The sequence below is a fragment of the Zootoca vivipara genome, chromosome 7 (assembly GCF_965207765.1).
Source record: "Zootoca vivipara chromosome 7, rZooViv2.hap1.1, whole genome shotgun sequence".
NCBI classification, from domain to species: Eukaryota; Metazoa; Chordata; class Lepidosauria; order Squamata; family Lacertidae; genus Zootoca; species Zootoca vivipara.
Window position 1 is genome coordinate 82,052,944 of NC_142590.1, and position 27,370 is coordinate 82,080,313.

The 27,370-nt window shown below is 45.6% G+C and overlaps 1 protein-coding gene and 1 pseudogene across 2 annotated transcripts in view; both read right to left on the reverse strand.

Moving 5' to 3' along the window:
• PMEPA1 (prostate transmembrane protein, androgen induced 1) overlaps nt 1-14,901 on the reverse strand; it is a 90,657-nt gene extending 75,756 nt beyond the window's left edge. For both annotated transcript variants that reach the window (XM_035121289.3, XM_035121288.3), the window contains exon 1: nt 14,412-14,901. In XM_035121289.3, coding sequence (XP_034977180.1) covers nt 14,412-14,514 — 103 coding nt within the window. In that variant the 5' untranslated portion in view covers nt 14,515-14,901. The remainder of the gene's footprint in view (nt 1-14,411) is intronic.
• A 9,932-nt stretch (nt 14,902-24,833) lies between these two features.
• On the reverse strand, nt 24,834-25,372 carry LOC118088430 (NADPH-dependent 3-demethoxyubiquinone 3-hydroxylase, mitochondrial pseudogene; annotated as a pseudogene).
• Nucleotides 25,373-27,370: the final 1,998 nt, after the last annotated feature.

The window sequence follows — 27,370 nt, forward strand, 5'->3', positions numbered from 1 at the left end:
ACCTGAATGCAGCCCTGTATAGGGACCGTTTTTTAATGTTTAATTATGTTGGAAGCCGCCCAAAGTGGCTGGGGAAACCCAGTCAGATGGGCAGGGGGGAAGAAGAAGAAGAAGAAGAAGAAGAAGAAGAAGAAGAAGAAGAAGAAGAAGAAGAAGAAGAAGAAGAAGAAGAAGAAGAAGAAGAAGAAGGAGGAGGAGGAGGAGGAGGAGGAGGAGGAGGAGGAGGAGGAGGAGGAGGAGGAGGAGGAGGAGGAGATATTGGCTGGGAAGCCTAATGGTTGTACCAAGTACTACTCCTACACAGAACAGGCCCATTAAAATAAACAAACACGACTAACTTAAAGGTAAAGGTAAAGGTACACCTAACCGTTAGGTCCAGTCGTGGACGACTCAGGGGTTGCGGCGCTCATCTCACTCTATAGGCCGAGGGAGCCGCCGTTCATCTGCAGACAGCTTCCGGGACTAACTCAGGTCCATTAATTTCAGTGTGTCTACTCTGAGTAAAACTTAGTTGGATACCAGTCATAGGAACAGGCCTATTGATTATGGCACTTTTAAGTAAAATGCTGCATAGCATTTTTGTGCAGATGTTTTTGTGCATTCTGGGTCCTGCATAAATGAGACCTTGGTCTTCCAAGATGGAGATGCATATTGTTGTATGAACATTACACTTTCACAGTTCTTTTTGCCCCTGATACGGTTCCAAATTAGCCAGGCAAGTCGTGCAACTGACACGGGTCCAACTGCGATCACATGGAGATCTCTGGGTGCCAGGTTGGCAACTGGCATCTCCATCTTGCTGGCCCCTCCAGCTTTCTTAAGCAGGTAAGTAGAAGGGCCTATTTATTGTATTTATATCACACCCTTTCCTCTAAGGGGTACATGGTTCACCCCCCACCTCAGGTAATCCCTACGATGACCTTGTGAGATAAGTTAGAAGCTGTGACTGGCCCAAGGTCACCCAGTGAGCTTCATGACTGGGTGGAGATTTGAACCCTGATCTCCCAGGTCCTAGTCCAACACTCTAACCACTACACCACACTGGCTTCCTAACATACTTCTGCTATGGGGCAGCTATATAAATTAAGTAGGTAAATTAATATGGGGAAAGCAAAGTATCATTTAGAGAAGGATCTGAAATATTTTTCCTTGAAGCTCGAATTTGTTCTATTCTGGATATAAAGTGGCATATACAGTTATACCTTGGGTTGCAAACGTGATCCGTGTTCACAACCTCAGGTATGACTGTAAATGAAAATAAAAATAAAATTCGCTGGGGGAAAAAAGGCTCCTAGACATTCCATTGTGGCGACCATAAGCTACCGGTAGGTTTAAGTTGGCAATTGGTGACTAGCTTATATATCTGAGTTTCTAACACTGGTTCCCAACAGTCAACGTGTGCCTTTCGTATGGAATATAAATGGAAGGTCTCAGTTAGCAGACTCCTCTGTGGGCACAATGAAGCTAGAAATTTAGCTATTCCCCAACAAAGGCAATTAATCAAAAGCACTTTGGAAAGATACATCAAGTAGATACAATCACATTTGAAAGTTATCCTTCCAGAGATCACTAGCAACATGCATAAAAAGAGATTTATGTAACGGTTGGCATTACCTAACTGGTTTATTCGTAAGGGTAATTGGCACCTCTTCCATCATCATTCATACGCCCACCTCTTTCCCCGGCACCATAAATAGATTTCAAAAGTTTCTGCAGATGAGCATGACCCCGTTTGTTAGTGCACTTAGCCATGTATGATTCATTCTTGGCTAGTAGCAGCTTTCTGGAATTACTGAAAGATAACTAGTCGACAGACAAACCAATAAATGAATCATGCTTTCCATAAGGCCATACCTTTGGCCTTCTACAGACAGCAATCACAAAGTTTTATAAAAGAAAAAGGGGGGGAGAACAAAGAAATTACTCATGCTCTTCACACAATGCTAATCACAGTTGATTCATGAGCTGCAGATTTATTACTAGAAATCATGTGTGTGTTGGGGCAGGAGGTAGCGGAGCAAATCTGTTGACTGGGTGGCTGGAGTGATTCAGGGGCACGCAGTTCTGGTTGCCCCATCTCAAACAGCTGGGATGCAGAGGAGGGCAACCAAGATGATCAAGGGGGCGGGAGCATCTTCCCTATGCAAAGAAAGGCCATCTTGAGTGTTTGGTTAGAGATGCGATATAGGTTCATAAAATAAGGCATGGTGTAGATTGTAGTGAAAGTGGAAAGAGGGTTTATGGTTTGTTTGTTTGCTTGCTTGCTTGCTTCACAACACATGGGCATAAGGGCCATGCAGTGAAATGGATGGCCGAAGGCAAAAGAGACAAGGCACTTTCATGCAGTGTATAATTAACTTGCAGGATTCACTGCCGCAAGACGTGATGGGACAGCCATTTGCCTGGACGGCTCTAGAAAGGGAGAGGCAAACGAATGCTTATTCCTTGTAAGGACAATACAAAACTTCCATGTCCAGGGAACAATAGGGAGAAGACTGGGTATTGCAATCGAAAGCACCTTGCACATCACTTGCTGGCTGCAGCATGAAGTGACCACTTTCCTCTGTGAATTGGCCATCACAAATAAAATGACACAGAGGAAACTTTTTAATAAGTTGGACCAGAGAAGATCGCCCCAATGTGACTGTTAGCTGTGGTTCTGGGAATGCTTCACCCTTCTTATATTGGCCATGCACATATTTCTTCCTAGACCGTATAGGGGGTCCAATGACAAAAAGAAGATATACAGTACATTCAAGTGCTGTTGTTTCTGGAAACATGTCTTGAGTCTGCACCTTCCTTGTCTCATGCCTGTGAACTACAGTGGTACCTCGACTTCCGAAGGTTTCGACTTACGAAGTCGGCAAACCCGGATGTCTTGTTCGCCGTGCGCACATTCTGCGCCTGCGCAGAAGTGGTGCTCGCAGTCTGCGCATGCACAAAGCGCAAAATTGCACTTCACGCATATGCAAAATGGACGCTTCGACATCCGAAGGTTGCGACTTATGAAGAGCGCCGCGGAACGGATCGCCTTCGTAAGTCGAGGCACCACTGTAGTTTTCTCTTGCCCCACAGCTGTGGTTATCTCTGTGGAAAGCAAGAGTGTAATGGCAAGAGGCCATGTAAGCAACTAACACAGCAATCCTGAGTATTAAGATGCCAAAGTAACTTAGGCCAGCGTGGTTTACGCTGGTGTAAGTTGCCCTGTTCCAAACTCTGTTCAGGAACCTCTGGGAGAGGCTACTGCTGGCTGAAATGGCAGGTGATTGTAAGTTCCTTCCCCAACCCCTGCCATGCCCCCTTTTGGGGGACTTACGCCAGCAAAGTTCTGCCAGCTGAGCCCCAGTTGAGGGACTTATCCCCACCTAGTCCTGGCTCAGCTATGATAACCCAAGAACTTCCAAATTCAAGCTCTCTCTTCCTGGTGGATCTTTGGTTTAGATTGTTCTGTAAGCTAAGTTAAAATCACAGTGTTGTTTTTAAACAGAAAAGAAAAGAAAAAACCCCATATACACACAACTCATATGAGCACACACATAGTCCAATGGTTCTTTTTCCACTGAAAAGAAATCCTTGTTCACCAATTCTGCAACCTGGCCAGAGGCAATTTGGCTCGCAAAGCATCATGTCAAGATGACTCCATAGAACAGGATCCTAAAACTTCTGCCCTTATGCTATTAAGGAATATTTCACAAATAAGTGCAATTAATGGGGGGGGAACCAATCCTTAAAAAGAAAAGAAAAGAAACTTGCCCTGTAAACTGCCTTAGGTTCTAAATGTTAACAGTATTCACACCCAGAAGGCTTATTCCAACTAATAGCATTGTCCAAAAACTAAATTACAATGACAAGCAACCATTACACTTAATGTTCATAACAGACAGTAGCCCTCTTCAGGCATCCATTCTCCACATGAGTCATATAGAGGAAAGTGGGGATGACTTTGCTAAACTTCTGTTTCCAGGAACCTCCGCAAGTTGAAGAAGTTTCTGAAACAGGGAGCCTCATTTACGTGGAGGCTACCATGCGATTTTGAAAACAGATCTTCCAGAGATCCAAAACGTGCAGGGAGCCTCCAGGAGCACAAGGAGTTCCCCGCTTCAGACTTTCACCCCCCAATCCAGACATTCATAGAGGGTGATAGTGACAGGGGGACAGAGCTGAATACACTCCCCCCTCTTCCCCCCCCCATAGAATGCTACCAGTAAATTAAACTGCGGATACCGTAATGCCGTTATACAAATACGGTATATATTTGTGTATATTTGAAACACCACTGAAAAAGCCTGCAAACACCCCATTCCACCCCTTTTTGTGATGTTTCCGGGTCACTTCTGGGTTTGGCGTAAAAAGCATGTGAGCAGTCGTCCACACACCGGACACACCTAAAACAGTCGCTGCCTGTACCAGTTGCTGGAAACCCTAGGAGGGGGAATGCTCTTGTGCTAGGTCCTGTTCTTATGTAAACATCACAATGCTCAAAAGGGTATCAGCCTAGAAGGCAGACTGGGGTATTTACCTGCATTACCATTCTTTATCAATCAGACATTCTGCAAATCTGCAGGCACACTCATACTAAAACCTTAACTTTGCTTATTTTTTTTCAGGCAACATGTCATGGGAAATGCATATAAAGGTGTTTAGAACCAAAGTACCTATCAAAGAGCTATCCAAACCACTTTCAACCACAGTAGACTTAGGCTTGACTCACACATACATGTACCTAGAAGGTCTCTTAACTGTGTGATAAAAGTTGATTGGTTGACAGAAGTGCACACTTCCTGATGCCTTTTGATTACTCAGTGCTATACACTGCAGTTAACTATGTGAGATGCCTCTATTGGAAAGGCGTTTGGCCCGAGGTGATGTACGGATGCTCAGCTTGTCTTGTTTCGTCACTGACAGATGTCTACACATGTAAGCCGTCCCTACTTGTTGCAGTCATCAAGCGACGAGGATGCATGCCGAAATATGTGAGTGCTGCACAATGTAACATCAGTAACAGCAACACTACAAAGTACTGCCCTTGAGAAGCCATAGAAACAAAGCACAAGATGCCCCAGCAATAGGGCAAGGGAATGGGCTTCCATTTTATGGGAGCTGACCCTGAATTCTGATGTAGGTGAGCCAAAAGAGGGTTGTGCTCCTGGTGTAGGTGAAAAACTGTGCAATGGTCAAGCAGAGCAGAAGGAACTCAGAAGATTATTGGAACGGGAAGGAACCCAGTAACAGGTACAGCAGATAAGAGGATCAGGTAGCATGAAAGGAAGGACCTGGAGCTGTTGCCGGTCAGGATAGACAATACTAGGCTAAATGGATAGATATACAGTGGTACCTCGACTTACGAACGACTCAACAACCAAATTTTTTTACTTACGAATGGGGCAAATGGCCGCACGCTTACGAATTTGTCAACATCTGAATGGAAACCGCGGCGGTTTTTAGATGGGGTTGCTTCGACTTATGAATTTTTCCGTTTCCAATGCATTCCTATGGGAAATTGCGTTTCCAATGGCGCTTTTCGACTTACGAATTTTTCAACCTACGAAGGTGCCTTCGGAACGGATTAAATTCGTAAGTCGAGGCACCACTGTATACCAAGTCAGGCTATATTCCATTCTGAAGGCCAGAGGCACATGTGCCTTTCAGAGAAACACAACCAGAACAAAATAGGGACAGAACACTGAACAAAGAGACAGAAAGAAAACCAAGAACTTTGATGCTGGTGGTCGGTTACTAAGCTCAGCCTCAGCCTGATAAATTAACTCGGCTTCATTTCCAGCTCTAAATCAGTGGATTATTCCAAAGCGCAGCTATTTCCCTGTTGGGTTAATCTTTTGAGACAACCCTATCCCTATCAGAAACCACAACTTGGATAAGAAGTATAGCTTAGCATTTGCCCGACAACTGATGACTTACCAGGCTGTGCTCGTGACCATGTGTGATGCGAGTCAGAGGTGCTGCCGACGGCAGTGAAAAGCATTTTGACACGTCCCTGCTATGTGCTATTCCTAATCTCTGATGCATACAGAGCATGGCAACACCAGTTCCCCCATGTATATGCAAATTTGGGTATTCCCCACCCCACCCCAATAAATGGCTGTCTGTATACCCCTTTGGTTGTTCTGAGCTGTCCCACAAAAGCCCATCAGAATCAATCCCAGTGCCTCTGGCCCAGTGTCTCATTTCCTGAAATGACTTAGTCCAAGTCCAATGAGCAGGGTTTAAATTTGGAACGCTTTAAGCAAGCTAGGAGACAAATCGAAGACTGGAAGTTGTACTATCGGTCTGCTGCAGATCAATCTCATCCTAGAAGTTGAAAATCTGTAATAAGGATTTCTTCCTTCTTTTTGCCTGAATGAGTATTTGTGGCAGAGGCAGTTCTTTGATACAGTTGTTTTCAGCAATATTGACTTGATTTTTACTTCCACACTGCTAATATCTGGTAAGGTATTTGTTTCTGACCCCATTGTAGCCCATAGCAGATCCCCATAGATTTTAGTGGAGCCTGAACTGCTATCAACTAGCTAGCAATTCACGAGTCTCTTCAATATACAGTCATACCTCGGGTTAGAGACGCTTCAGGTTGCGCGTTTTCGGGTTGTGCACCACATCGAACCTTGAAGTACCGGGATGGGTTACTTCCGGGTTTCGGCGCTTTGCGTATGCACAGAAGCACTGAAGCACAACCCGCGTGTGCGCAGACGCAGCACTGCGGGTTGTGAACGTGCCGCCCGCAAGGATCACATTGGCAACTTGAGAGTCCACTGTAACTTGAGAGTCCACAGGAACCCACTGAAGACCTACCACTATAGGCACATGTGTATCAAGGGGAATTTAATGTACGGTGCTCTCTCTAAAAAGCACCCTCGGCCTATTCACCTAGACAGGTCCCTCAGGTTAGCAACCTTTCAACTTCCTGTTAATCAAAACAGCAAGCACAGTTGGAAGAGAGAGAGAGAGAGTGCAAAGGTATATATTGCTTGACAAAGAAATTAATATTTGACCACAGAAAAACTGCTGATGTGCATCTGCTCCAGAACAGCTCTCTCAGGATATTACAAGCAACACAGAACACCCTAAGCACAACGCTATGTATGTAGTCAGGGCTCAGAAAAGACCTTGAGAAGGTGTAAGGCTTTGCTCTGAAACACAATAGCCTAATTCGGACACAACGCTAAATGCCAAAGCAGTTCACGTAACCCAGTAATGTCACTGGCCTTGTTATGACATAATGCTGAACTATGGCCTTGCTGAATGAACATAGGGCACTCCCCCCTTACAGAGACAGAGATAGGAAGATTTTGCTTCCATTTTCAATTGGCCAAAGTTTAGCGTTACATCTGAGGCTGTGATCCAGTATGGCCTAAACTATGGTCAGGCGTGACCAATGATGAGAGCTGTGGTACCAATAGCTTTTGGAAAGGCACAGATTAACCACTCCCAGTCTATTGAAACAAGTCAGCTTCATAAACCACGGTTTGGTTGTTTTTGTAGACCAAAGCCAAGACTAACCACAGTTTGCCTAGGTTCAGTTATAACACTAAACTGCAGTTAGTTAAAATGGAAGTTTCTCATCTCCCTCTCATGGCCATATTAGGAGGTGGCTTAGTCATGTATTGCTAAGCCACAGAGTTATGTCTAAATGAGGCCATTGAATTACATGAACTGCTTATTCAGACTCCATTTAAAATAACTCCCTAGTGTGTGAACACAATCAACATGTAAGTTTCTAAACATGCATCATCACCCATGCCCACATGCCAGGGAACAGAGCCCTGGATCCTCCTCTTTAATTAAATCAAGCTTGAGTCCTATTCAGATCGACCCACATGCATTCACTAAATGCAGAGTAGTTGTCAGAATAGAGTTGCGTATAGATGGCATGCTTCCTGAGATTTTGGGAAGACAGCAATGATTGAGACTGTATTCTCCCTACTCTATTAAGAGAACCAATTTATATTCTGTTGTATTTGTAGTGGTGAAGCTGCATGGCGTGTTCAGTTGCTCTCGAAACTGAACCAGTTGCACTCCAGCTTCTGTGAGAGAATGGAACATTGTCATTTTAGGTTAAAACCTCGCAGGGTAGAAGACCAGGAAAGAGGTCCCAGGACACAGAAAAGCCAAGGGAGACAGAGGTCAGAGGTGAGAAAGGAGGGTCGGTGAAGAAGAAAGCTGCAGAAAAGAATAGAGGAGAAATGGGACTTAAAAAAAGAAGGGGCAGAGAGGGAGCTCTGAAGGGATGTCAGAATGCTTATGATCAGGAGGGGCCTTATACTGTGAGCAAGAGAGGAAGAGGAGTGTTAGGGAGGCTGGGTAAGAAATAAGAGCAGCTAAAGGAAATGGGACAATGGAAAGAAAGCTTTGAAAAGCAGGAACCAGAGAAAGCAAGGAGTGGTGGCAACATGGAACTTATAAAAGGAAGAGCTCAGATGAAAATAGAATTGGAGCTGTGTATATTACTGATGTGAAGGATGTGAGTAGGCAAAAAGGGGCCGAGGACTGTGGGGAACATAGCAAGTCTCCTGTCTAGACCTGAGAAGGAAATTGTACCATTTGAGCTTCTCCTATCACTGTGACATGGCGTCCTGGCAACCCTGATGAGGCCAAAACGCAAGGGAGTGCAAGTACTTTGGGATGGGGAAGGCAAAGGGCAAAACTGAATTTCACTTGTTTTGGACCAATCACCCAGTTATTGGGGTGTATGCTTCTAGTGTAGCATCCCTAAGTTACGGGAAAGTATGAATGACGACAACAGTTTGGAATACGGTTAGTTCCTTTATGCCAGGGGTTGGGAACCTGCGGTCCTTTGGATGTTGCTCAACTACAACTCCCATCACCTCAGGCCATGCTGGCAGGGGCTGATGGGAGATGGAGTCCAGTACCTGCAGAGCCACAGGTTCTTTCATCCCTGCTTTATACCATGAGCGCTGTCATTTAATTCTTCTGAATTTGTACCTGCAAACATTACAGCCGCACATAAAGAGTACAAGATGCCTCCTCGCCCCCCCCAGTATCCTCAGGCATCATCACACTGGGGTACCCAGATGGACAGGACCACCTGTTACCAAAACCTGATGAACTTAAAAAGGTCAGAAGTCTCCAATACCACCCAGAGAAACCGAGGTAGAATGCAGGAAGGCTAAATTCTTACGGATTTGCAGCTCTGCTTTATCCAGGCCTCACAAACTACCTTTCAACAACACACACGCTTCTTTAACGCCGAGAAAACAAACCCATTGACAACACCCAGCAGAATTAACTGTTTTATAGAAATGATCACAGCAGATGAATGAAGAGTGCGACGTGCCGATCCGAATGATTTGTTATTTACAAAACGCAGCCAGCAGTGCGATCTCCCTTGACCTCATTTCACTTCGTCTGACTGATTAGGACCACATCGGGGATGTCTGGCTGTCTCAGAGAGTGTCGCGGTGAATGGTTGCTACGGTGGGTCAGAGTAGTCAAGACTTTGAACTTGGAAGAGGGGGAGCGGGGCTGGGGGTGGGAGAGAGAAGAAGGCAGAAAACAGGCACTCTGTAATCCTAATCCAGGGCTGAAGTGCAGGAACCAAGTTCCTCCTCTATTTCAAATAAGATCTTGTAGGCAAAGATAACCCCAAATCTTCGAAATTAACCTAAGTGTGGATTAACATGCATATATGGTAAAGATGAGCATTTTTAAAAGAATATTGCATTCCCCATTGTGGAATCCTCCACCTTTCCATCAGTTTGCAGAATTACAGATCAGCATCTCATTGAAATGTGCTTGCAGCAAGATAATTCATGTCCAGGATTATTCAGCATTGCTGTTACCTCTTAAGACACTTGGGCTCTTAGCTTTACAAAGAATCAAGTAGCATTTTCACTACTCTTTCCAATGAATGCCTAAGAGTGGGGAAGGGGTTTTAATTCTCCTTCGAGGTAGGATAAGAAACCCGGGTGTAGGAGTGTTTTAGATTAATTGATCTGGGGTAAAAAAATAAATGGTACCAATGACTACATGCATTCAAACATCAAACAGGTGGAAGGCGACAGGTACAAAATCCTCTAGTGGGGTAGGTATTTCAGTCCCTAAAGAGACACATCACATTAATCACTAGTTCAAGAAGAGTTAAAAGTTCTTAAGAGCTTGGGTTCCACAGTATCAGATGATATTGTCATTGTGATTTAGAAAGCCGTGTTAGAAGCAGGCAGTGCTTCTTGTTCATACTTACCTGGGAGTAAGTCGCATTGAAGCCAATGAGGCTTACTTCTGAGTAAGTGGTTGCACTCTTCTTAAGAAAGCCAATGCGCAGCTCAACTCTATGCACTTTTATTCCCCAGAGGTCCCGCTGGTTATTCATAGGGCTTACTCTCAAATAAGTGCATAGTACTGTTGAGTAAAGCAGACGCTCCTTGACGGATCCCTACCTCATTATTCATAGCTTTTTACCCACAGACTAATTCACCTCTACAAGAGGCAAAAGGAATATTGAAAATTCATATATTGAATAACATTGTAAACTGAGCCCTATCTTCAAAGCGCCAAGGAATCATTTGAAAGAGAACAAATTGTTCCAAACAGGAAACTTTTTCCTGTGTGTCATAGGAGACTTTCTCTTCCAGCAGAATGTCGAGAGCAGATTCTTATCCCCCCTCTTTTTTTGTTATACCTATTTCTATACTTTTTCCAGTGCCTATCAAGTAAAAAAAAGTTTTGCTTTCTCAGGTGTAGGGTGGGGAAGATGGCTTTGGACGCCCACTCATTTTTTGTGTCAAATGAGAGAATCACACAAAAACTACCCATCTTATCTGCTGTATGGAGTTTGCTCAAATCAAGATAGATTAGATTCAGTAATAATAATGTTAAGATAATCAGGCAAATCAGCTTTGTACTAAAATATATGTTTGGTTTTATATGGAATCAATGTCTAAGTCCCGTTTGAGTTCCAAGTGCAGAGAAGCATGTAGCTGAAGAATTTTCAGACCTAATCAGTTAAACTCTCAAGTAGTATATGCTGCTGTTAGGAGCCCAAAAATAGCAGAAAAAGCCAGGTATTCTAATATATTGGCATTAACAGGTAGTGGTCCCATTGCCTTCCATACAACTGCATGTTTTGTTATAAAAAAGGAAATTTGCTTTGTTAGGAAGACCATAGCCTGACCACTGTAACATGCTTCACAAGATTTTAAGACTGATGCAAGATACTTGGAAGTAGGTCCAAATGATTTTGATGGGGCTTACTCCCAAGCAAGCAAGGAATATGTACAGATTGCAGCCCACTTATATTTGCCAATAACTTCCAGAGGCAAAGTCCCATACAGTTTAAAATTAAAGCAGATTCTAGCCCTAAAAAAAAAATTCACAAAAAATCCATAACACATAACTGTCAGGTTTCTGAACAGTCTGAATATCTAGACAGAACGTGTTAAGTTTTTAAAATACAGTAAGACTTTTCCTTTTGAGCCTGACTAGGGTTAATAACAAACAACAAAATTAAGAAAGTGCCTCAGGTGATTTAATTCCTACACAAACATTTTTTTAAAGAAACTGCATACCAAAATAAGTATGCCAGGATATTCCCTTCCTCGTTTCACTTTGGCCTCTAAAGAATGTATATATTTGGATTTTGAATGCAGTTAGTACTGATGCTAACCCTTGCAGGTCAAATTGCCCTGAGTATCACTACTTCAGAGGTGAGAAATGAACTCTATTTGGATCAGCAGACAACTAAATTAACAAGACTGCCTCCACGTCAGCCAAAACATCATTATGGCTGATTAGCTGAGAGAGTAAGGGACTGAAAATAAAAGTGATGAATTTGAGACAGGAAGAAGAAGAAGAAATCATGCATTGAGGGACATGGAAATCTAGCATCCTGTTACACAGTAGACTTAAGTCCCACACATATTTTTTATGAGCTGGGAATTTTCTAGCAGGTGAATAGTCCAAACCCACAGTTTAAAGATCAGGAATGAGATTTGGGAAGTGGGGGTGGGGTGGGGTGGAGAATCCATCTTAATTGCTGCGGTATTAAGAGAGATAATCAAATTTTCTATGGACATTGATCTTTTTAATTTACGGAAATCGTTTCAGCCTACACCTCCAATAGGAGGAGAAAGACCCCTCCCACAATCATTATTAGGAAAGACCTGCTCTGTCTGGGAGTCTAGCTAGCTTACCACCAAGGGCACAAGCACATTCACCAGTAAGGAGGATATCAGGATTATGTGCTGCTTGGATATTTTGAACAAGTTCTGTGATATATTTAAAACAAAAACAAAAAAACCTTGTCAATAAAACAGCAACAACAGAGGGGGAGGTGGTAATCATCACAAAAGTGGAACTGTCAAAAATATTCCGGACCTGGGCGTCTCCCAACATCAGAGAGTTTAGTTCTTAAGTGTAACATTGCAGAGTGGTAATGGCAATCCCAGGCTGTATTTTACTGCTTAGTGATTTTGTTTGTTTCTTCCACCCAGGCACGTTTTAAAAAGATTCTTTTGAAAACTGCCATCTCTCTGAAATACTTTAAGGTACCTAGTCCATAAATACAGATGCAGAAATCATTTGGTATCACTAGCTCTTAGACAATGCGTTTAGTTAGCCAGCTTTATAGGCACTTTATAGACACAGACACTCAGGGAGTTTGGGGGGGGGGGAGGCAACTTTGTCTGACTTAGCCTTTCTAAAGGCTAGACAGAGCTATAATCTACTTCTCAGACCTAGCGATTACTATTTATAGGCACAAATTCTAGTTCGCTGGACATAACATTTGCATTCTTACCACACAGACAGACACACACACATAGAGAGAGAGGACTAGGTGATGAGACAACTTAATTGCTGAACTATTATCCTGTAATTTCATGGCGGGGTGTGCCGCTGCACCGTTCCACTAACGTTGTTAATTCACCACCGTCCTCTGCTGAGGTTCAAAAGGCATCAGAGCAGCAGCAGCCGATTAAACATTTTGGAGCCGGAACCGGTATAAGAGAGTTCTGCGTCCTGCTGGATCAGACCAAAACCAAAAACGTCCATCTAACACACACCCCGCCCCCCAGTATTCTGTTTCCAACCACGTACAGTGGGAAACTCGCATGCAGAACACAAGCACCTGGTAGCCAGAGGTAGACTGCTACTCGACACGGGAGCTCTATTTAGCTACAATGTTCAACCGCATTGAGCGGCCCTCCATTATGATATGCTCTAATCTTGTTTGCCTTCCTTCCTTTTAAAAGGGTCTCCCGAAAGAGCCTTCTGAATCGTTGCAAAAGACGGGTGCAAAATGCACAAATGCAACCGGGGGAAGGAAACGGGCTCAAAGCTTAGGGGGGTTGGAGAAAAGAAATGGGGATGTGTGTAATTTTTTTTAGGGGGGGTTCCCCGATCTGCAGCGGATTGCAGCAGGGCAATAAACAGCAGGGCAGCCACGGCGATCATAAAAAAGCGGAGCTCGTCTGTGTGTTGTTCTGGGCGGAAAGGGCTCCCGGGGTTGCTTGCTGGATTCTCCAGCCGAGCATGTGCTTTAAATAGCCTGAACAGGCTGTTTCACCGTCTGGCTTAGGAAGCAGACAAAGCTCCTAGGGGCGATGGAGCTCACTGGCTGGGATCGCGCGGCCGCTTCGCTCCTCCCCGGCCCCTTCGCCTCTCTCCGAAGGGGAGACCCGGCCGCGCCGCCAAAGCCGGAGAAGAGGCTGCTCCGCCGCTCGCCCCCCCCCCGGGCCCCGCACCACTTAACGCACGCGGAACGCGCGGATCAATATTGCAACGACTCCCCGGGTCTCCTTTCGGGTCTCTCGCCGCCCACCCCCCTCACCCCATCCAGCCGGCGTCCCCTTCCCTTCCCCGGGAGCCTCGCACTGTCCCGCCCCGCCGCCGGCAAAAGGAGAAGGGCAACGTTAAGACGGGAGGAAAAGATGTCGAGTTGAAGTTCAGATCCTGGAGAAAAGAAGCCAAAAGCGAGTGAACTCCGGGACTCCAGAAATCAACTCTTTTTAGGTCCCTGAAGAGTGTCTCCAAATCGCATTTGTGGAAAGCTGAAAAATTGTGCAGGGAGTCACATTACGAGGGGGGATTTCTTTTTCTTTCTTTCTTTTGCAATTGAATAAAGGAAAATAAAACTTTGGGGCACCCGAAAACACACAAACCAAGTGGGGAAACAGAACATACCCGCAAGTCTTAAAATATATTGGTCTAGTTTTTTAAAAACACAACAACCCAACCCTTCGATTTTTTTGCAACGCAAAATTAAATAATCGCCCAAAGCCCAGAGAAGGCGCCGCGTTTGGGAACGGAACGACCCAGCAAAGCCGAGCGAGGAGAGTCCGAGACGCCGCTTCTCTCTCCGGCCCCAAACAAGGCGACAGGAGAGTTTTGCACACATGCAATACACACAGAGAGATACAGAATGGGAAAGAAGTACTTACTGATCTCCATACTCTGAAACAAAGACCGTTTGCAGTTGCATGTACAGGAGACATTGGGCTGGCTGGCTCCGGTTGTGCTGTTGAGACCCATCAAGTTATACATTTAAAAAGAAGCGGAGAAACAAAGGACGGGAAGACTTCAGGGGTCTCTCCGGGCAGCACAACATAAAGACGGGATCTTCCTTCGAGGGGTTTGGCGGCGGAAGAAGAGTGGGGGGGGGATGGGTGGGGGGCAAAATATAATTGATTAAAATAAAAACACCTTTGGAGAGGAAGGAAGGAAGGGGGTGGGGTGGGGGACACGCACCCTCCAAAAATAAATTTCACGGGGTGCAGGGGGGAGGGATTCAAGTTTAGGGGGGAAATGAGCACTAGAGAGAGGAAATCTCAGCTCTCAGCGCTGCGGCTGGCCCCCTCCCCTCCATTGCCCCCCAGCCCCAGAAGTTCGCGGACAGAGCCGGGTGGGAAAGGGACTTGCTACTTTGTTTCTCTCGGTGTGTGCCTCCCTCTTTCTCTCGCCTGCCCAGGCAAGATCTTAGTAACTCCCTCCTCCTCCTCTTCTCCTCCCCCCCCCCCGCACTCCTCCTTCTCCTGCTGCTGCTGCTGCTCCTCCTCCAACACCCCCCCCGTCCTTTGCTCCTCATTCAAGTCCAAGGAGATCCAGTTTCATAGGGGAAAGAGGAGGGGGGAGAGCAGACAGACGGGGTGACGTCAGCGCTAGACTGGTGCTGCCCTTTCCAGCGGGCGGGGCGCGAGCAGCGCAGAGCGAGGGGAGGGGGCGGAGAGAGCCGAAAGGGAAGAGGCGAGGGCGGGCGGGGGAGGTTGGCAGAGAGAGGGAGAGGGAGAGGGAGGGAGGCGGCGCGGAAGCGACTGGGCCTGCTACCCAATCGCAGGAGGCGTTTGCCTTTCAGCCACGCCCCCCTCCCGGGCTTGGCGCCCCGCCTCTTAAAGGCAAACGCGCCCCTTCAGAAGGTGCCTCTGTGAGGCTCCGAGGAACCGACAGAGGGAGATGGGCTCCTCGCCGGTAGAGCAGCGATAAGGTCCTTATTTGTGCACGGCGGACGAGGCTTTCTTAAGCCGCTCCTGGTGCTCCAAGCGCTCACCCCCGGCGACAAGGAGGGACAGTTAATAGATGCTAAGTGATGTGAGCGGTTTGCAAGAGCTGACGATGCTTGGAATGCGGTCCTCTGCAAAGTGGGGTATTTTGCACCGCTTCGTAGTTTATGTTAATGAAGCTGGTTTCCATCGGGACTGAGCTGGAGTGAGCGAGCCTGTGCGTTTCTTAGAGCGACATGGCTCCTATAAATCCTATCCGTTGTCTTTTCAGAACTCAGTTCCCCCGAGCCTACCTTCTGGGAAATGGGTATGGGGTTAGGGCTATTGCAGCAGTAGCAAGCGAGGCTCTTCGGATGGGCAACCTCCGCCGGCTGGGTTTCGTTTGCAAGGGAGGGGAGGGGAGGGGAAAAGCAGTCCCGAAAGAGGTTCACGTGTGCCAAGTCAACAGGCATCATGACCCTTTAAGTAATAAAAAAGGCCGGGTGAGGAAGAAACAGGGGGAGGGGAGATAAATACTGCACTAGCGACCTGTCCCCCTGCGGATCCAGTTGCGCTTGTCCTTATAAAAGCCTTGATCCCGCTCACCTCTGTTGTTGTTGTTTAGTCTTTTAGTCATGTCTGACTCTTCGTGACCCCATGGACCAGAGCATGCCAGGCACTTCTGTCTTCCACTGCCTCCCGCAGTTTGGTCAGACTCATGTTCGTAGCTTCGAGAACACTGTCCAACCATCTCATCCTCTGTCGTCCCCTTCTCCTAGTGCCCTCAATCTTTCCCAACATCAGGGTCTTTTCCAAGGATTCTTCTCTTCTCATGAGGTGGCCAAAGTATTGGAGCCTCAGCTTCACGATCTGTCCTTCCAGGGAGCACTCAGGGCTGATTTCCTTAAGAATGGATAGGTTTGATCTTCTTGCAGTCCATGGGACTCTCAAGAGTCTCCTCCAGCACCATAATTCAAAAGCATCAATTCTTCGGCGATCAGCCTTCTTTATGGTCCAGCTCTCACTTCCATACATCACTACTGGGAAAACCATAGCTTTAACTATACGGACCTTTGTCGGCAAGGTGATGTCTCTGCTTTTTAAGATGCTGTCTAGGTTTGTCATTGCTTTTCTCCCAAGAAGCAGGCGTCTTTTAATTTCGTGACTGCTGTCACCATCTGCAGTGATCAAGGTGCCCAAGAAAGTAAAATCTCTCACTGCCTCCATTTCTTCCCCTTCTATTTGCCAGGAGGTGATGGGACCAGTGGCCATGATCTTGGTTTTTTTGATGTTGAGCTTCAGACCATATTTTGCGCTCTCCTCTTTCACCCTCTTTAAAAGGTTCTTTAATTCCTCCTCGCTTTCTGCCATCAAGGTTGTGTCATCTGCATATCTGAGGTTGTTGATATTTCTTCCGGCAATCTTAATTCCGGCTTGGGATTCATCTAGTCCAGCCTTTCGCATGATGAATTCTGCATATAAGTTAAATAAGCAGGGAGACAATATACAACCTTGTCGTACTCCTTTCCCAATTTTGAACCAATCAGTTGTTCCATATCCAGTTCTAACTGTAGCTTCTTGTCCCACATAGAGATTTCTCAGGAGACAGATGAGGTGATCAGGCACTCCCATTTCTTTAAGAACTTGCCATAGTTTGCTGTGGTCGACACAGTCAAAGGCTTTTGCATAGTCAATGAAGCAGAAGTAGACGTTTTTCTGGAACTCTCTAGCTTTCTCCATAATCCAGCGCATGTTTGCTATTTGGTCTCTGGTTCCTCTGCCCTTTCGAAATCCAGCTTGCACTTCTGGGAGTTCTCGGTCCACATACTGCCTCAGCCTGCCTTGTAGAATTTTAAGCATAACCTTGCTAGCGTGTGAAATGAGCGCAATTGTGCAGTAGTTGGAGCATTCTTTGGCACTGCCCTTCTTTGGAATTGGGATGTAGACTGATCTTCTCCAATCCTCTGGCCATTGCTGAGTTTTCCAAACTTGCTGGCACATTGGGTGTAGCACCTTAACAGCATCATCTTTTAAAATTTTTAAAAGCTGTTCCTTTTGCTCCTTGGAAAGGCACCCTTTAAGTGACTGCAGGTCCTGTATCTTTCTTCCCCCACCCCCACAAAAAAACGACAACAATTGCACTGGCTGCCAATTAGTTTCTGGGCCCAATTCAGAGTACTGGCTTTGCATGCAGAAGGTCTCAGATTCAATCCCTGGCATTCAGTTGCTGGTAGGGCTGAGAGAGACCTCTGCCTGAAACTCTGTAGAGCTACTGCCAGTTAGTGTAGACCAGGCATCCCCAAACTGTGGCCCTCCAGATGTTTTGGCCTACAACTCCCATGATCCCTAGCTAACAGGACCAGTGGTCAGGGAAGATGGGAATTGTAGTCCAAAACATCTGGAGGGCCAAAGTTTGGGGATGCCTGGTGTAGACAGAGGGATCATTAATCTGACTTGGCATAAGGCAGCTTCCTATGTTTTGCATCAAGACTGAGTGAGTGAAAAGCTGAATGAAAGCTCATGTCATGGGATGTGCATTCCGGTAGTTTTATGGTGCCGCATGACTCTTTGCTGTAACAACTTGCATGATGCCCCCTACAAGACATCAGAGGGCAAGAGGACCTCTTAAAATGGCACATCTATCAAAAAGAATGTTGAGCTCTTCAAATTATAAAGTATGCACTTCTCTGTAGCCTAGGAATCACATTTTCATATTTGGATGCCATAAATGTGTGCATATTTATTTTGTGTGCATATTTTATTTTGTCATACAATAACTCACAACCAACATGCAAGTCAATGAGAGCTTGATACTCACTGAGAGATCCATTTTTTAAGACAGTTAGCAATGGGCCAACTATGTAGGCCGGCTGGCAAATATCAGAAGGAATGTTAAATTTAATTCACAATGGCCAGCTAGCACACTTTGTAGCACACCGGAAACTCCTATCTAGCACATGTGATGTGCCAAAGTCCAGCTGTTGTCAACACCATTGGGTCACCCTACAGCACTTTGGGTAATACTGTATGTGAGAGCCAATCTATGCCTGAAGTAGAATGAGGGGATAGGCTGGAGTGGTAGAATTCTGGGATGAACAGATAAGATGTTACAGTATATGTTGTATGAGGGTTGGATCTCAACCCCCACCCCAATATCAATACCCGGAGGATAAAGTTCAGGCCTCCACTCCTAGAGAGGAATGCCGCTGAAGGCAGGAAACTACTGGCACCAGTAACTGGCATGGGGTCCATAGCTGTCAAGTTCTCCCTTTTTTAAAGGGAAATTCCCTTATGCCGAATAGGATTCCTCGCAAGAAAAGGGAAAACTTGACAGCTATGATGGGGTCCCAAAATGCTTTTTCTGGTGTGTGTGTGGTAGAACTGTGTGACAGCCTGGTGACAGCCACAGATTGCTGGTTGGAGACATGGGGAGAGAAAGACTGTAGAGCAGGCATCCCCAAACTGCGGCCCTCCAGATGTTTTGGCCTACAACTCCCATGATCCCTAGCTAACAGATCCAGTGGGTGGGGAAGATGGGAATTGTAGTCCAGAACATCTGGAGGGCCGAAGTTTGGGGATGCCTGCTATAGAGAGATCCAGTCTCTTCTTGTAAGTTTAAAAAACAAACAAAAACAGCAGCAGCAGCAAACCACAGTTAGCTTGCTCTTAACAGACAAGTGCACTAGGAATAAAATAACCCCAGAAATGATGCCTATCTTTGCACTAAGATTTAGTCCAAAATTATTTCCGTCCACCCTAAGCTGAGAAATAAACCTGTGTGAAGAAAGGCATGTATAATAATAATAATAAAAATGCTGATGCAAGCTCAGCCATAGCAGTGCGAACAAGCTGCTAAACTACTTGGCAAATCCTGTTACTCAGAGATAAAGACAGCTTTGGGTTCTCTTGTAAAAAGAAGGCAATGGCTCCTCCATAATTCTTCATAGCTATGATTTGCTGCTTGCAAATAGTTAAAGGGTCTTTATCTTGCTCCTTCTCCCCCTAGAGAACCAACAATGCCAAATGTGCAAAAATACAAGGTGATTTTATTTTTTTTAAGGGCTCATAATGAAATGGCATGAAAAAAGCTCAAAATTACTTGCAAGCCTATGGAAATTATGAAGCACCAAGCATGGTCTTTCTTAATGTTAAGTGTGAACTTTCATTGCCTTCCGTGGAAAATGGGATTTAAAAATAGTATTAAACAAGTTTCTAACAGTCTCCCAAGTTTGTTTGGAAACTGGCTCTCGCTGATGAAAAGGCTTTTTTGAACATGAACAGACTCCCAGAAGATTGTTTAATCTTCACACTTTTGCCACCTGACAGTCTATGCCCAGCTTCAACAATACTTGATAATCCGGTGGGGATGAGACGAAAAGTCTTGTATCACAGAGAACAAATGTGATTTAAGAAGCTTAGCAGCTGAAAGGTTGTGAATTATCTTAGGGCTAGAGAGCGAAGAGGGAAACTTACTAGGTGACTCTTAACGGGCTCTCAGGTGATGTTCCTCCGCCATCCCTCTGCGGCAAAGCTGAATGCCGATGGAATCGAAAGCAGCTGTTTGCAGTTAAGGCAAAATGTTGGCACTCACATCCACCAACGCTATGCCAATTCATTCCCAGCTTATGGACACTGAGAATTAATGGGACATAAATTTGTCAATGCGTGTATGCCAATTTGTAATCTAGGTTTTAATTTTTTAAAAATGGGAAATGTTTGAATTTGAAATTTATTATTTTTAAATTGTTGCATATGGATGGACAAAATACCCTGTGTAAGCATATTGGCTTTCCAGACTGAATGATGCCCCCCCTCCACCTGCTCAGTTTTAGGGGTTTTCCTGACACCCCCCCCAGACAAGCCAACTGTGGTTGGCACAGGGGGAGGAGGGGGGCACCCTTTTGCACAATTAGAAGCCCTTACACGGGGCTTCCGCTTGATGGGGTTCATTAGGCAAATTCCATCCATGTTTCTAGAAAAAACCCAATCCGTGAACAGAGTTAAAAAAAAAAGGCAACCAAATTGATCACAGGGCTGGAGACTTGAAAGGCTGCGACGTATTGGAGCTTTTTCACTTAGAGAAAAGGCTGAGAAAGAGGATCCCAGATAGAGGTGACGATGCAGAGAAAGTGGGTAATAATAATAATAATAATAATAATAATAATAATAATAATAATAATAATATTTATACCGCGCCCTTCCCAGTCAAGACCGGGCTCAGGGCGGCTAACAACAAGAATATCAAAGCAAGCATAAAAGAAACAATTCAATTAAAATGCAGATTAAATACAATGTTAAAATTCAATTTTTAAATTAGGAATCTACAAGGACAACCTCATTTAAATATCTGTAGGATAAATCTGTAGGGTACAATACACAATAACTAAAACTTGGAGCCATCCAGCAAATGTGGAAAGATTTGTCATTAAAATGGTTGGGGGTATATTTGGATCCTTTCTGGCTCAGACAATGAAAGGTCTTGGAGCGTCTCTGGTTAACTGGACATACTCATTTCAGGCGGAGAACAGAGCACTGTAAACAGGAGTGTCCTCCCAGCAGCTTCTCACCACTCCTCAGTATCCGCTGCCTGAGGTGGTTGCTGCACCCTGCCTAATGGTAGGGTCAGTCCTGCAGTATGCCAGAACCTCAGGTGCTTTAAGCAGCAGCCCCCCCCCCGGGTCAGAGACCCAGTTTGGCACACACCACCATGGGCAGAGGGGGCAGCTGCCCCCCCCCCACAAATCAAGTAACTAAATAAAAATACTGAACTGACCAATTGTGTCACAGATAGCTTGCTTCTGCCACACACACCCCAGCATAAAGCCTGCCCCCTAAAATAAATCCCCCACACATTTGTGTACACACACACACACACAGAGAGGCTGGGAGCCTCAGTGATGCCCTTCTGTGCCGTCACCCAGGGCCAAAAAATCCAGCTAGTCCACCCACAGCTATAGCACTGGGTCCCCACCCCACCCCACCCCAAAAACATCCCCATGACAAGAGACGGAAGCTGGTGTTTTCTTTCTGCATTGGTTCTCTACTTCCCAGGACTACTCATTCTTTCCTTGGAAGCCATGTTGAAAATCTACCAAGAACAATGGGAACAGGGATTTGTTGCAGCTTGGGGCCAGCTCCCCCACAATGGTTTCTTCAGGCTTGTCCTTTGTGACCATTGCCACCAATTACACTGAATTGTACCATTGGTCTCTATCTCGCCCAGTATTGTCTACACCAGGCACCCCCAAACTCGGCCCTCCTGATGTTTTGGGACTACAACTCCCATCATCCCTAGCTAACAGGGCCAGTGGTCAGGGATGATGGGAATTGTAATCCCAAAACACCTGGAGGGCCGAGCTTGGGGATGCCTGGTCTAGACACTGACTGGTAGTAGCTGTGTAGGGGCAAATTGAACCCATGACCTTCTGTGTTCAAAGCAGGTGCTGTTCCTCTGAGCTACAGCATTCTGCTCCGTTGTATGCAAAACTCCCCCCCCCTTCCTGCCCTTCATCCTTGGCTTTGACCCGGCACTTCACCTCTCAGCTGTGCTTGCAATTTAAAGCAATTGGCTGCCCAGAGAGCCCGAGGCCAGAACCTGAGAGCAATCATGTTCTGAGCTAAATCCAAACCATATTAATTCATATACCACCAGCACATGTCTTCACACTTACAGTATGGGGCTGAGTCATAAATAAGTCACTCTGTTAACAAGGCACATTTGCTCACGTTTCATCGGAAACCATTAAACGGTGACCTACTTACACTAACCTTGCCATTAACCATTGAGAAGGCCTCTCCGTCTTCTGCGGGGGCCCTTGTTGCTATTACGCGTGAAACAGGTCCGGGTCATGCTACAGACCCTCTCTTGCTCCTAAATCAGTGGCAATCCAGGGGTCCAGGCAGCAGCCTTTCCCAGTCTTATTTGGAGATGTTGGGGATTGAACCCAGATGCACTTCCACTGAGATATAGCCTTCCTCCTGCTTCATCAACCTCTGCAGAGGAAAAATAGAATAATAGGAGCACTGCCATGTTTGAGAGGAGCTCATGCCCCCACCCTGGTCACCGCACCAATGTTACTACGCTTCCTTTTGCCCATGGCCAGGGCCAGATTTAGGTTTGATGAGGCCCTAAGCTACTGAAGATAATGGGGCCCTTTATATGTCCACCTGTCCTTTGTCAACAACAAATTGTTGCTGTTTTTTTGTGTTGAATATATGCTATATGGTAATTTATGGACCTAATAGGTATCTAAAGCCATTTGCCACTGTTGCTGTATATAGGTTTTGTTTTATTTGTTTTTTATCTCATATTTTGGAAATGTACTGTACATCCAGGTTTTTTCTTCCTTTAAATTTTTTGGGGGGCCCCAAGAGAGTGGGGTCCTAAGCTATAGCTTGTTTAGGTAAAGGTAAAGGGACTCCTGACCATTAGGTCCAGTCGTGACCGACTCTGGGGTTGCGCGCTCATCTCACATTATTGGCCGAGGGAGCCGGCGTATAGCTTCCAGGTCATGTGGCCAGCATGACAAAGCTGCTTCTGGCAAACCAGAGCAGCACATGGAAACGCTGTTTACCTTCCCGCTGTAGCGGTTCCTAAATCCGGCACTGCCCATGGCTGCCTCACACCTTCTTCGCCTGCCCCACTTTCTCCCCTTCCCACATTGCCCTGATCCCTCAATTTTCAGGTGGCAGCAGGGAAGTGCTGATTTAGCTCCTTTTCCTTTTCTTTTAAGGACCATATTTCTTCCGCATGAACTAACCTGGACCCAGCATTCACCATCTGAGGCCCTTCTCTGTGATCTTCCACCAAGGGAGAGGGTGACAAGATCTGAATGGGTCTTTTTAGTGGTCCTCACTTCTGCAATGTTATCAACAGGGAAGCGTGTCTGGTACCATCTATCTATTTTTGGCCCTTAATTCAGACCTCTTGCTTGCTTGTCTTTTAGTGGTTTGTGTTGTGTTACCTTTATATGTGTTTGTACGTTATGAATGTAGTTTTAGGTTTTCATTTTGTGTTGATTTTTTAAATATTGCTTTTAATGTTTGTATCATTATTGTTGGCCATATGGCATCTAAACCACCGCATGGCAATTGCTGCAACAAGCAGAAAAACCATTAGGTGGTCAGGCAAGACCCTCAGCAATTTTCAACTGGTCTGTGGGCAGAGGGAGAGGTTGGGGAATCTCTGGTTTAGGTAAGAAATCTAGACAATAAGTGGTTTCAAATAGCCGGTCTGTTAAAAAAAACGCTTCTTGACGAATTTTGCTACGTTTGGACTTGGGAAGATGATGAAATATTTCAAGAAGGGGCTGTTTTATGACATCAAAGAAAGATAAACACACCTTTCCTGTGCTTCTGTCAGGTGTGGTGGCGCAATCATTGGCAGGCAGCAATCTCAGACAGCTCATTCGTCCAAACACAGAACAGTTGGACAGACTGGTGGTGTGAAAGTGCCATATTTCAGAATCTGCTACTCCTTAGTTACCGACTGATAAAGTCTACAATGTCTACATGTCAGTACAGGGCTGTCTTAAGCCCATCCAGCGCCCTGACGCTAAGGTCCCTCCAGCGCCCCCCTCCCGCGCCCCTCCAAGGACCTGGGAGTGCCAAGCGGACCGCGGCAGCAGCGGGAGGCCACCTCCAAGGACTCCACGCTGCGCCGCCTCCTCGTTTCCCCAGCGCTGACCAGCAAGAGCTGCTTGGGCGCTGTGTGTGCGCTGGTGGCGAAGCTCGACTGAGCGGAAAACAGCGCTAGGGGAAAAAGGAGGTGCAGCACGGAGTCCTCGGAGAAGGAGAGAGACGTGGCGCAGCCTCTCATCTCGTGGAGCGCAGTCCTGGCCAGATCGCCGGAACCCTGCACTCACTTGGTGCCCTTCCAGCGCCCGGCGCCGTGGTTCTCCGCGCCACTAGCCTCTATGGCTAGGACGGGCCTGTGTCAGTATCTTACATACCCGTGTTTTCCCAAAAATAAGACACACTCTTATATTTATTTTTCCTCAAGAAGACACACTATGGCTTATTTTCAGGGGATGTCTTATTTTTTTAATTACACATCCAGCCTCACCTCTTCCTTGGCGCCCTCCAGAACTGTGCCTATCACTATGTCTTATTTTCAGGGTATGTCTTATATTGCGCAATTGCGTAGAAATCCTGCTATGGCTTATTTTATGGGTATGTCTTATTTTCAGGGAAACGGGGTAGGAAGCTGCCTTATACTAAGGCCATTGGTCCATCGAGCTCATTGTTTTCTACCATTATTTTCTGACACCAGATCTCTAGGATTTCAGGGTGGAGACATTTGAGGATGCTGTGGATTGAACTGGGGATCTTTTGCATGCAGAGCAGATGCTCCACCACTGACCTAGGGTTGTGTTGTTGTTGTTGTTTTTAGACATCATCCCTGAATTTCTTTATTACCTCTAATAATTCTCTGTATTTTTCTGGATCCTGTTCTGATCTGGTTGTTATAATGGTGAGATATGCTCTTCTCTACAACCACAGTGCAAGCCATTGCACCTTCTTTTCCAAGCAAGGCTGTCCCAGCACCCAAACAAAAACCCTATAATGTTCCAGAAAGGCAACAGAATGGTTGGCCGGACTCTGTACAAGATAATCAACTCATTGAACTTTTTCAAATGGTCCTTTTCCTGGTCCCACATTTTCCTTATAACTGGCCCTACTGAAGTTCTCCCTAGCACTGCCATTCGTCCTGCATAAATGCAGTTCGCCCCATATTCCCCAGCATGATCCACTCTGATTATACGGTCAATAACTGGCTTATTGATGTTTTCGTAGGTCGTTCCAGTACTACAACATCTGTAAGGTGATTGCAAGGTTGGCAAATGCCATCTTCTTCTTCCACCTTCCCTGCAAAGGGACCGCCAGCACTCAGCTCGCAGCAGCTGCAGTCCCACTACCTCCGCCATCCCCCACCCACCCACCACTGACCTAGTTGAATCTCAGCAGGCTGTGACCTGTATATATTTATTTATCAGGATTTATATACCACCCAAAATCTCTAATCCATCTACATAAAGCAATACAAAGTAGCAATACAAAATACAATGCAATGGACAGTAAACCAGCACCAGAAGTTCTTAAGACAGGTCCAGCAAACCTAAGTACGACCCTCCATTAAAAATCAAAGTGAGGAGCTAAAACTTTAAGAGCCTTTTAAAAGGATCTAAGAGACCGTGCCAGCACCATCTCTGTTGGAAGCAAAAGCCACAGGGTCACCATAAAGGTCCAATTTTGCATGTCTGCCAACCTGATAATTTTCACAGGGAAGAACTTAAAGAGGCCCATCTGACATTGACCTTAGGGCACAAGGAAAGTGATATGGGGTCAGATGGTTCTTTAGGTAACTTCAGCTGTTTAGGCCCTAACTGGAAAATAACCAGCACGTTGATTTGGGCCCAGAAACACGCAGGCAAGCGGTGCAGACAATACAAGATTGGAGTAATGTGCTCAGACCTTCTGGCATTCACCAATAGCTAGGCAGCAGCATTCTATTCCAGGGCAGTTTCCGAACAGTCTTCAAGGGTAGCCCCACATGGAGCACATTATAGTATTCCAAGGTTCACCAACATTTTTAGTCCCATGGGCATATGTGGATTTTGGGAGGAATGCCATGCACACTGCCCCTTTTGGCCATTTCCCCTCCCCCCAATGAACCCCCTCCCCTTTCTAAGAGGCAGGAAGAGAGGAGGTGTGGCTGCAGACTTTGGTTTTCCAAAGGTTCTGGGTAAAAGCCAGATGCAGTAGAATTCAACCGAGCCTTGAAAACCCCATAGAGACAGAATAGGAAAAGAATGTCACTTTTCTCAACTTCCTCCTTCAGTCCTATCTGGTTCTCCAGAGAGAGAAAAGTAACCAATTTCACCCATCTAATGACCAGTGAGTGATAAGGAGTGCTGACCCCTGTACTATTTCATCACGCGGGTAACAATCTCTCACTAAATACGGTTGTCAACTGAAAGCGGATGCCTTCTTCCCCTGCCGCCGTGTCTACAAAATTCAGGGTTTTAATTCTATCTCCGTTTAAAATGGAACTGCCAGATCTAGGCTTTAGATCCACCGACACATCTGCACCACAAATTAAGAATGAATATTTAAAAAGCCACTCTAGATGCTTCCTGTGAAACCATAAAGGCCATCAGAGGATCGTGAATGATTCATTACTATCCTTGTCATATTTCTAATCTCTTGCCCTCCAAATACACAACTGCAGTCACGCCAGTAACCATGTCTTAAGTACACAGTTTTTTTCTACTTCTCTTGAAGTCGAAAGTCTGCCTTGTATTGCACTGTTAAAAGAACCTTAGTTCCCCCTATGCACCACAACAGGAAAAATTCTCTGTGTCTTATTCTAATACATATTGAACTTAGCCCCCCAGTTATGTGTGGAGAAAGGTTTGTGTACGCAGTGGGGTTTTTATTTCTGTTACTGTTGGTGCTGCTTAGCAGACTGCTTTTGACACTCCCCCAAGGTTCAGGAGCAGCTTATGGTGGGCATGTGGAGCTGCTATTAGAAGGGGCAGGGAGAGATTTCCCCCCTTCACCAAAAAAGGTGCTATTAGATATTGAGTCCACAGTGCATCACTCTGGCTTCTGTTCTGACCTGGTGCCCTAGGTCTGGTTATTTTAAACACAGGAACAAGCATTTCAAAAAATAGTAGTGCTAACATTTCCACAACAAAAACAGAAGATTTTGAGCTATTTTTAAGGAAATTCGCCAAAAAAATCAACACTTCAGACATGGGTTGCCGTACATCTACATTTTTCTGGATTTTTTTTTGCAATTTTCAGAAATTCCACAGGGTTGCTGTTTCTGACAGATCTGCCTGGGGAAAACCCAGACATACAACAGCCCTATCTAATCGCCCACCGGTATCTGTAGTGCAATGCACGAATGGTTTTTGTGC